This window comes from Chenopodium album, chromosome 15, assembly GCF_948465745.1.
Source record: "Chenopodium album chromosome 15, dcCheAlbu1.1, whole genome shotgun sequence".
Classification (NCBI taxonomy): Eukaryota; Viridiplantae; Streptophyta; class Magnoliopsida; order Caryophyllales; family Amaranthaceae; genus Chenopodium; species Chenopodium album.
The window spans coordinates 20886343-20897174 of NC_137848.1; the positions used below are offsets into that span (position 1 = coordinate 20886343).

The following is a 10832-nucleotide window of genomic DNA, read 5'->3' on the forward strand; positions in this document are numbered from 1 at the left end:
CTGTTTGTACATCTGACCAATTTTAGACCTTGATGCCTCCAAGTCATTACGAATTTGTATGATGCGATTACCGATGTGATAATGGACTCGGGCCCATACGGTATCCAAAGTACCTGCCAATGATTCTAATTAGTACATTCAAATACAATTACAATTAATACAATTACAATTACGTAACAACGAGAACAACTAATAAAATAATACAACTAACCTGTGGATGATTCTAACCAAGTTTTCACTGCTGAATGTTGGCTCTCAACTCTACAGTTGGTGGTGTTACCAAAATGAAGAACCTAGTTCGTCCAAAATTTCACAAATTTCTCCTTATGACAAAGCCAAGTTCTCTGAACATACTGAATCACTTCCGGATATTTTCCCCACCTCACTTGCATGGCAGTTAGAGCACGATCATACTCCGCCTGTGTTGTTGCATTCACGATTTTGAACCATCTCCCAGCTCTAAAACTGACACCAACCGTCTTGTTTCCAAACATCTTCGTCACCTTAGCCTCCACATCTCTGTTGATGTGCCATAGACAGAGTAAATGTGACGTCCCTGGAAAGACTTCTCTCAAAGCCGCACATAGCCCAAGATCACGGTCTGAAATAAATACAGATGGCTCTTTATCAAACCCAATCAACTCCCTTAATCTCTGCAACACCCACCGATAGCTAGCCGTGCACTCGTCGCGCATGAAAACATATCCAACTAGAAAATTCTGGTTTGTCGGTGTCACGCCAACTATCTCAAAGAAAGGCATGTTATATCGATTGGTCTTGTAAGTAGAATCCATACCTATGACATGTGGGTATGTGCGGAGTATGTTGACCATGATCGGGTGCACCATAAATGCATGTTGCAAAACGTTGTGATCATCATTCGTGAACCAGTAAATGTATTTACTCTCTCTCGCCAGATGAAGAAATTGTTGAACAACTCCTCTTCCTTCGGACATCTCCATCCTGAAGTCATTTCGGCAATTGTAAATGTGTCGGATGTTTGGATGATCATCAACAAATTGCTCGGCAATAGTGGACATGATGTTACGGGGAGCAACCTTGGACTTTGTCATGTCCCGCACAACCTGTTTTGCACCCGGACTCAATCCGCTCACTTTACGATGAACCTTTGGGTGCACAATCATTGGGTGGTTATGTGTCCCGGTGTGATCATTTTTCGCAATGATCTTCCAACTTTCGGTGCTGACATCATAATATATCTTGATGTAGAATGGACAACCATTAGCTTTGGTTTTGGTGTCCTTCCGTATCGCGTTCTCCAAATCTCTCGGCTTGCTCCTTCGTGACCGATCACATCACAAATACCGATACGGCCGACCATATCTGGTTTTGTTATAAGACGATTTCACCAATATAAATCCCAATTTTATGGAAACACCTTCAGCCCATGTAACAGCATCGTCAAATGTAGGAAAAAACGTATCGGTGACAAAATTCCCACTATAATTCACACCGTCACCGCCTTCCTCAGATTCCATATCCTATACAAATTAAACAAAACATGCTTTATGTCAAAATAATAATAATAAAAACAATAATAATAATAATTATAATTAAAATAATAAAAATAATAAAAACAATACTAATAATAATAATAATAATAATAATAATAATAATAATAATAATAATAACAATACTAATAACAATACTAATAATAATAACAACAAATACAAAACAATAACAATATTAATGATAATAAAAAATTATAACAACAACTACAAAACAATTTATAAGACCATAACGTTAATTAATAAATAAATAATAATAATAATAACAATAACAATAACAACAACAATAATAATAATAATAATATTAATAATATTAATATTAATATTAAAATTATATTTCTACTAATTAATAATAACAATATTAATAATATTAATATTAATATTAATATTAAAATTATATTTCTACTAATTAATAATAACAATATCAACAACAACAACAATAAAAATAACAGCAACAACAACAATAAATAATATCAACTACAACAACAACAATAATATCAACATATTACTAATAATAATAATAATAATAATAATAATAATAATAATAATAATAATAATAATGAAACAAAAAATAAACATATTACTAATAATCATATTAATACAACAAAATTACATTAATTATCAAATACTAAATCACAACAATAATCACAAGACCACGAAAAAAAATACATAAAAAAAAAAACTTAATAAACGTACTTAAAAAAAAAAAAAAAATTATAGGGACATCCGCCTAAAATTTCCGGATGTCCCTAGGTACATCCGCTGGACATCCGGAAATTTTAGGCGGATGTCCTAATTACCGAAAATAAAAAAAAAAAAACTTACAGAATGATCCGACGCATTCTCCGGCGTACGTATGTTCCACTCGCCGTCCATGACCCAAGACCCGTCGGCAAATTTAACGATTTTTGAAAATAGAAAATTTAGGTGGTCGTGGGGACCGATTTGGTTGCAAGGTCGTGGGGACCGATTTTGGGAAGCTCGGGACAACAATGTCGTGAGGTAAGGGGACCGTTTCATGTATTGTGTCCAAATGGGGAACAAGGTCCTTTTTATAACCCAAATTGCATAAAGGGCATAGTGGTCCATTCAAGTAAAAAAGGGAGCGTTACCTGGTAAAATGGGAGCGACAAATAGCAGTTGAGTTTTTATTTGTTTAAATAAAAATAAAATCAGTTTAATTAATAAGAAAATTGTAAAAATATATATAAAAAAACAATCTACCAATAACTATGTGACACATGTCACTCTTAACTTATTAAACCAGTTACATCCTAGTTTTGAAAGATGTATGTCAAAGGTCGTTTTATTGCGGAATAATAAAAAAGTTGTTTTATTTTTGGAAAATCATGCAGACGTCATAATATTTTTGACAATTTTTTCTAAATCTAATTATCGGATCACTTCAATTAAACAATAAGATTAGTAAAAAAGGTTCAAATTATTTTATTAGACGTGATTACTCAAAGTTGTACTACATCCGATTTTTTTTAATTGTAACTTTACAATATTATTTGTGACATATAAAATATTCTAAAATTTCAATTAAAAAAAAAAAAAAAAAGGGAGGTAGTATTATTTTGAGTTTGACTAGAAGTATGATTTTTGACAGCAAAGTTCTTGTTATCACTTCCTATTATCACACACCTCTATCTCATTCTTTCTCTTCATTAATCAATTCATTGTCATGAACCTAAATTTTCCTCCCCAAACTACGCTGGTGGCCTAATTTTGTTACGATATTGGAAGTTCCCGGCAAGATCTTCGAGATTTGGGGATTTTTGTTCAGGTAACTTTTAATTTTTTAGGGGTTTTTCTATTTACGATCCTAAATTAGGGTTTTCACGATTTTTTTTTTTTTTTTTTTTGCATAAAAATAGTTTAGGTGCAGTGTTTTGTAAATTTAATTTGGGGGGTTTTTCTATTTATGCTCTTAAATTAGGGGATTAAACATTTATGGGAACAAAATCAGTTAGGGTTCATGCTACTGTATTTGTTGTCGAAACTTTATCATTAGTTGATTATATAAAGCTCAAATACAAATCTGAAATTCGTAGATGCTGCAATTTGATTTGTAAATTCGTTTCCAATTTAAAACTTGTTAAATTTAGTGGCTTTTTTTGATGTGTAAGTATGGTAATATTTAAACTCAAATTGGGATTGGGAACGTATGTTTGATTAGTTTTAAACGTATGTTTGATTAGTTTTAGAAAATTAGTGGCCAGTCCCAATCCCAATCCCAATCCCAATCCCAATCCCAATTCAGTGGCCAATCCCAAATAAACTTGTTAAAGTTAGTTGCAACTTGTTAAAATTTAAAACCTGTAATAAATCAATTAAGTTGAATGTGTAAGTATGACGTATGTTTGATTGGATTTAAGGTTTGTTTATGTTGATAAAAATTGTATGTACTGTTTATTTGTTATGACTATGTAGCGATGAAACTTTAAAATGGTACTTGTATAATGAATTCTGGTATCTGGTCAATGAATAATGTATGGTCTGTGATTTTAACTGTTATGAAAATCTCGATTCAATGGAATTTACCCTTTTTATTTTGTTATTCAGAGAAGATGATTAACTTATTCAGAGTGAAAGCAAAACAGAGGGAAAATGCTGAAAATCTTAATGGAAAGACCCATGTCAAGAAGCAAACAGCTGGCGAACTACGTCTTCATAAAGGTATTCTTTCTTAAATAACCGTAATTGGGATTCATATGGTAATATTTAATGGTGCACCGTAATTGGGATTCATATGGTAATATTTTATGGTGCTGTAGTCTGGTCTTGTGTAAGTTGTGTTCAAAGTTATCATTTGAAGAACTACCTCGTGCTGTGAGATCTATCGTTGAATGGGATATTAACCAATCTATCAGACCATTACAGTGTTTTCCCTATTTCAATTTCATTATCCGTGCATGATTTATATGGGGTTCCTCAGTCTATTGTTCAATTACCCTAGACCCGTGCATATATGAACATGTCATTAGTTTTATGTAAGAGACTGGGATGGAGATTTTGCTCTCTCTCTCTTTTTATGTGTGTGAGTGGATTGGATGGACCGGTGATGTTCTTGCTCCTCTGTTGCTCTTTTCTGAACAGATTTGTTGTTGATTGTTTGTCATGATTTGCTCTGGGCACTTGGCAGTGTTTGCAAGCTTTGCGCTTTCTTTCACAATTTTTTACCAGTTTCTTGTTATAAACTGATCTTTCTGCATAATAAAAGAAACACATTATTCTTGTTAGAATAGTTTTATGTGGCAATCTATTAACATCTCATCTGCTGCATCTAGTCCTGGACTACTTGTATCCACTAATTCTGCATTGTGTAGATTGAAGGTTTTTATTAGACGTATGATCAAACATTCAAACATATTATTACACTTCACATTACTGTTACCTCTTCTGTTTATAGATTGTGGCTCTAAAATGTTGACTTTTTCTAGATATCAGTGAACTGAACCTGCCCAAATCATGTACCATTTCGTTTCCCAGTGGGAAGGATGATCTGATGAATTTTGAAGTTACTATCCGGCCTGATGAGGGATATTATTTGTAAGTGTCTCTTCTACTAAATCATGCCAACACCTGACTGACGTCTTCTCTTGATACCAGTATTTAATTCATAGGCTATTGCATTTAGTGCTTAGTTCTTGTAAGTCTTTGTACCTATGTCATTGATTGCTTATTTCATTATTCTTGATTATGTTTCTTTCCATTTTTTGTTAAAATTATTCTTATCTCTTAGCCACCAACATTGCCGTTATTCTTTTCACTTTTTTCTTGTAATTGTGGGATATGGAGAGGGTGGAGTTATATATATGTTTCCTCCGCAGATTGAACGTATTATTTTGACTTTTACGTTTGCTTAAAAATTATTTTTAATATGAAATTTATAAAAGAAAAAAAATAAAATTTGATAGTATACATTGAAATCCTTCACACAACACTTCACGCATTGATTTAAAATTTACTACATCAGAAAAAAGTATAATCAAAGCTAATAAATGGATAGTGTTTGAGGTCCAAATAATGCATGTTTTGTGTTACAGAGGAAGTAAATGTACTAGTGTGGAGGAAAATTATATTAGTATATCTGTTTGGATCATTGAACGTCATTTTTAATTCATTTGGCTATACTTCATTTGCATTCCTTGTTTCTTTCTTCTTATCAACTCCCTCTACTCTATTTTTGTGAGACACTCACCATTAAAATAGGAAGAACTTTAAGAGACAGAGGGAGTAGATGCATAGTGTACTGATATTCTAAGAAAACTTTTGATTGCAGAGGCGGCACATTTGTGTTTACCTTCCAAGTTCCATCTGTATATCCTTATGAGCCTCCCAAGGTGAAGTGCAAGACAAAGGTAAATAGAGTGATTCTCTATGGAAGGCCTGTCTTATGCTACATAAGATGATAACTTATTTGTTAGTTATGTGCATTCTGAAAAAAAAAACTCCTCTAACTTTTGTATGCATCTGTCAGGTATACCATCCCAACATCGACTTAGAAGGTAATGTCTGCCTCAACATTCTAAGAGAAGACTGGAAACCTGTTTTGAATGTAAACACCATCATCTATGGGTTGTATCATCTCTTCACGGTACTAACATTTCCCTTTATCTGGAGATTTTTTTTTTCTTTTATTGCTACATGCATTGCATCATAATGGCATTTTATTTGTGTGTGCAGCAACCAAACTATGAAGACCCTTTAAATCATGATGCTGCTGCTGTGTTGAGGGATAATCCAAAAATGTTCGAATCCAATGTGAGAAGAGCTATAGCTGGGGGTTATGTGGGTCAAACTTTCTTTCCTAGATGTGTTTCTTGATGGGTATCAGGCTGTAAACTGTAAACTTGGATGTGAAGGGTGCTGTTTGACTGTATATCTTTATGTGAACCAGTTCTTCATTGACGTTTTTAAAATGTTTATGTTCTGTAAAAAAAAAAAAAATGGTACTAGTTAAAGTATGCCTGGATTTGTGAATTTGTAACCTCATTGTTTATCATTAACACATTTATGACAAGGGCAAGTCTCATCATTGCGTTTTGTGAAAATAATTAAGCTGCTTAATTTCCAAGTAAACAAGGCTCTTCTGTTATTCATTATCATTTTTTACAAGAGTTTTGAAAGTAGAATTAACAGGCAAATTCACCCTAACTGAATAGCTGAATATTGTCAATTTGCTTAAATCCAGGCATAGGTAGAAATGTTAAAAGTACCTAAAGCCCTAAACTCTTAACCCTAACCCCTTTGATCAACGATGGGTAGAATTACAAACTACTATGTATATTAAAATTTGTTTATATTTCTGTTCATGAAGCAGCACAGGATAATGATCTACCATATAGAGCAAATATAGATTGATGAATTCCGCCCAAATTAAATGTATTGAATATTGCGTTGAATCTTTGCTTTCAAGTGTTTCTTTGTCATTGGTGATTTCATCACTTTATGTTCTATGTTATATTGGGGAGGGAGTCTTCTCAGAATTGCAAAATCATCCATCTATAATGGTTGCTACATTTTGTACCCCCTCTGTTTCTTATTTATATGTGTATTTCTAATATTTATTACTTACATAATAAAGAGAAATTAGACATGTAAATAAGGGACGGAGGGAGTACGTGTTTACAATAAAATTGGCTAATTAAATCTTATTTCTACCCAAAAAATATTAAAATTAGGACCAACTAAATTTCCAATAACTACATCCTATAGGTTTCTTTTACATACACTGAGATTTGCCTTAAATTTACACAAGTTCTAAATGCAGTATAAAATTAATTTTATTCTTTGTTGATTGAATGATTTTTTATTTTTCATTTTTTTTTTTAATTATCTACATCCTACATAAAGAAAATGGCCATTTTAGTTTTCACAAGGGATATGAGGGAGCTTCAATTCATCTCCTTGAGAAACAGAATTCAATTCGTTTATTAAGGAGTAAAATCGTAATATCTCAAGCATAACAACTATCTCAATTAGTAAATATGAATTTATTTACTACTTCGGCATTCGGTAAACAACAGTCTCTTATCAAGAAGGTAAATCACAGTCTCTTATCAAGAAGGTAAATTGGATTTCTCAAAGAAACATCACAACCCATACTTGACTTACAAGATAGAGATACAGTATAGATAGGTTTTATTATAGTCCCTTAAATACATTTAAAATTCAAATCGGATAAACGCTAAAAGAATACTCATCATCTATCATTAGAACTACCCTGTGTACAAGGCGCGTGTAAAATTCTATCCAGCTGCACTAGCACAATCTTGCCAAATGGAACTAGAAATGCTATGTGTCATCATCTTCTTCCTCCCAAAAGCCTTCTAAACTTTACCATCCACCACCTAAGATTTATTCACTCAAACATCGAGTTTAATTTCCAAGATAAATCATTTCCCAACAAAGTTTAGTGTTTAATATTGTAGTAACTAATTCAGTAATTAGCAAAATGAGTCAAAAACAGCCTCAAAGAGATCAGAAAGAACAGCAGCAACAAGGCCAAGGCGTGAAGCCTGTAAGATACGGCGATGTATTCCCGGTGGCGGGAGAGTTGGCCTCAAAGCCAATAGCACCAAGAGATGCTGCTATGATGCAGACTGCTGAAAACGCGGTATTTGGGCAGACTCAGAAGGGTGGTCCTGCTGCCACCATGCAGTCTGCTGCCACGGTTAATGAAAGAGCTGGTGTTGTTAGCCATGCTGCCGCCTCGGATCTGGCAGCGCAGCAGGGTGTTACTGTCACTGAAACTTCTGTTCCTGGTGCTGTTGTTATTACCGAGTCTATTGGTGGACAGGTACGTGTTACACTTAGTATTTTCATATAAACTCTGTTCGCTTCACTTTATTTTTGTTAAAATGAAATTAGTTTTTACTAAGTTGATTTTTTTTTTTTACTAATTTTCTATTATATTTCTTATTTAATGTTACTTATTCTTACTCAATTGAAATTATTTTCATTGAACTGAAATTATTTTGATTAAAAATTATTTTTATAAAGTGAAATGAACGGGTCTGATATAAGTGTATGACCGTATCTACTGTGACTGTATGAGACAAGTTTACAATAATTAGTCTATATCTTAATTAAGCCTGCACGAGCCCAAAACTTTTGTTTTTGCCTTGTTTTTTATGTAATGAGAGTCAAAGGACAAATACAATTATAATTTTCAAATATTTAATTAAGAGTGTGTTTTATTTAACTAATTTTTATTAATTAAGTGAACTTATCTAAACTTATTTAGTTGTAATTTGAACGTGAGTAATCCTAATAACTTATACTTAACTTATAAGAATTTATTACTTATTAGATCTGAAATAAGTGAAAAAGGATTAATAGAACAGGGCCCAAGTATTGCACATGTACATCCATCTTTGTTATCTAAAGACAGTGCTGATATATATTTTTCTCTCTTTATTCTAACAAATTTTCCATTAACTAATTACTAGTACTAAATATATGTAAAGAGTAGTATGATTGCACTATCATACGTAATTAAATTTTTTAAAATGTTGGTGTGCACTTGTAGGTTGTAGGGCAAACCATACAATCTAGGCCGTTGGTGCAAGGTGAACAAGGGAGTCTAATACAAGGTCGAAATAGCGCAACCGTAAAGGTTACCATAGGTGAAGCTCTAGAAGCGGTTGCATTAACAGCAGGAGACAAACCAGTGGAGCAAAGCGATGCCTCAGCAATCCAGGCTGCCGAGGTTAGGGCCACTGGCAACAATGTGGTGGTGCCTGGTGGGGTGGCTTCTGCCGCTCAGGCTGCCGCTTCTACGAATGCTCAGACGATTCGTGACGAAGACAAAGTCAAGTTAGGCGATGTTCTGACGGTACGTGAATATTCACATATATTCCTTTGGCCTTAATTTACTGTATTTTTGGTTCGTTGTATAATGATTGGTAATGTGTGTAATGTTTGACTTTAGATAATGGAACATATTATTCGCTATTCTGCAGAATTTAATCTTTAAATGCAAGTATGTGTTAATAGAATTTTTGAAAAAATAGTTTTTGAAAATATAAAGTGAGACTACAATAACAACAAAGCCTTAGTTCTAAAATGATTTGGGGTCGGCTAACATGATTCGTTATAAGGAATCGCACAATATAATGAAATGGACATAATAAAACCATCATTTAAAAGAGTTTAAAAAAACGTGAGTAAAATAAATAAAAGAGCATTAAAGAAAATTAAGAGAATTTTAAAAGAAAACCATGAATAAAATTCAAGAAAATTTTAAAAGAGTGGTTAAAGCGTTCTAAGTCATAAGGTTTGAGAAAGTTTTAGTCAAAAATAAAAGTGTAGTTGAAGACCTCAAAGTTAACACATAAAAAGTGTTCAAGTCAAATTGCTAATATTTAGGAATGGAGGAAGCTAGCTTAGTATTGTCTAATGTGATAAACTAAATTACTTATCAGTAAAATTGTATAGATTAGAGGGCAATACCTTTTATTTATAAAGCATATACATAATAGCTGCATTAATTTTTAATAAACTTCCTTGTTGTGTTTCAAAAAAAAAAAAAAAAAAAAAAAAAAAAAAACTTGTTGGAACAGAATGCAACCATGAAGCTGCCAGCTGATAAGGAAGCGACGAGGCATGATGCTGAAGGAGTGGTGAGTGCCGAACTGAGGAACAACCCAAATGTAGCAACTCGCCCTGGTGGCGTTGCAGCATCAGTGGCTGCAGCTGCCAGGCTCAACGAGGGAAATAATCCATGATGTATCAATAGTAGTATCCAAAATATTTCATGTATTATCAAGAGCATGAGCGATGTATTTTGTATGGCTTGCATGCCATTGAATTGCCTAATTTGTTTCTTTTCAAACTATTTGGGTGAATTTATTTTGGTCATCAATCAATATGTTGTAATTTTGCTATCAAGTTATGTTTAGAAATTCTGGAACTGATTAATATATCATACTCTTTCTGTCCCCGATTGATAGTCACTGTTGAAGAAAAATCACGGGAATTAAGGAGAATTAAAGAAAGTACATTGAAAAGGTAAATTTATATTGGATATGTAAAAAAGTAGAGATAGAAAGTAATTAAAGTACATGAAAAAGTAAAATTTACATTGAACAAATATTTTTGTAAATGTTAGAGAATTTTGGTAAAAAAATAATATGCTTGAAAAAAGCAAATGTGATTAACATTTTGGGTGCCTAAAAATGACAAAAGTGACTATTAATCGGGGACGGAGGGAATATTAATCTAGTAGATTTCTAAGGTAATATGTAAGAAATAATTTTGATCCTGACTTACAAAAGTTTTCGTTAACTTTGT

The 10832-nt window shown here is 32.8% G+C and overlaps 2 protein-coding genes across 2 annotated transcripts; both read left to right on the forward strand.

The window, feature by feature from the left end:
- Positions 1–3147: 3147 nt before the first annotated feature.
- LOC145582068 (NEDD8-conjugating enzyme Ubc12-like) lies at positions 3148–6518 on the forward strand. The gene is made up of 6 exons (XM_081639099.1): positions 3148–3318; positions 4098–4211; positions 4976–5084; positions 5818–5896; positions 6016–6132; positions 6222–6518. Exons 2-6 carry the CDS (start codon positions 4103–4105, stop codon positions 6360–6362), a joined length of 555 nt encoding a protein of 184 aa, XP_081495225.1. The 5' UTR covers positions 3148–3318; positions 4098–4102; the 3' UTR covers positions 6363–6518.
- Positions 6519–7785: 1267 nt separating this feature from the next.
- LOC145582069 (late embryogenesis abundant protein D-34-like) lies at positions 7786–10430 on the forward strand. Its single transcript, XM_081639100.1, has 3 exons — positions 7786–8337; positions 9070–9375; positions 10103–10430. Exons 1-3 carry the CDS (start codon positions 7993–7995, stop codon positions 10265–10267), a joined length of 816 nt encoding a protein of 271 aa, XP_081495226.1. The 5' UTR covers positions 7786–7992; the 3' UTR covers positions 10268–10430.
- Positions 10431–10832: the final 402 nt, after the last annotated feature.

Coding starts and splice junctions, on each gene's coding strand:
- LOC145582069 (XM_081639100.1), top strand. CDS start 7,993: ATGAGTCAAAAACAGCCTCAAAGAGATCAGAAAGAACAGCAGCAACAA. Junction 8,338..9,069: donor CCGAGTCTATTGGTGGACAG/GTACGTGTTACA, acceptor GTGCACTTGTAG/GTTGTAGGGCAAACCATACA. Junction 9,376..10,102: donor AGTTAGGCGATGTTCTGACG/GTACGTGAATAT, acceptor TTGTTGGAACAG/AATGCAACCATGAAGCTGCC.
- LOC145582068 (XM_081639099.1), top strand. CDS start 4,103: ATGATTAACTTATTCAGAGTGAAAGCAAAACAGAGGGAAAATGCTGAA. Junction 5,085..5,817: donor CCTGATGAGGGATATTATTT/GTAAGTGTCTCT, acceptor TTTTGATTGCAG/AGGCGGCACATTTGTGTTTA. Junction 6,133..6,221: donor GGTTGTATCATCTCTTCACG/GTACTAACATTT, acceptor TTGTGTGTGCAG/CAACCAAACTATGAAGACCC.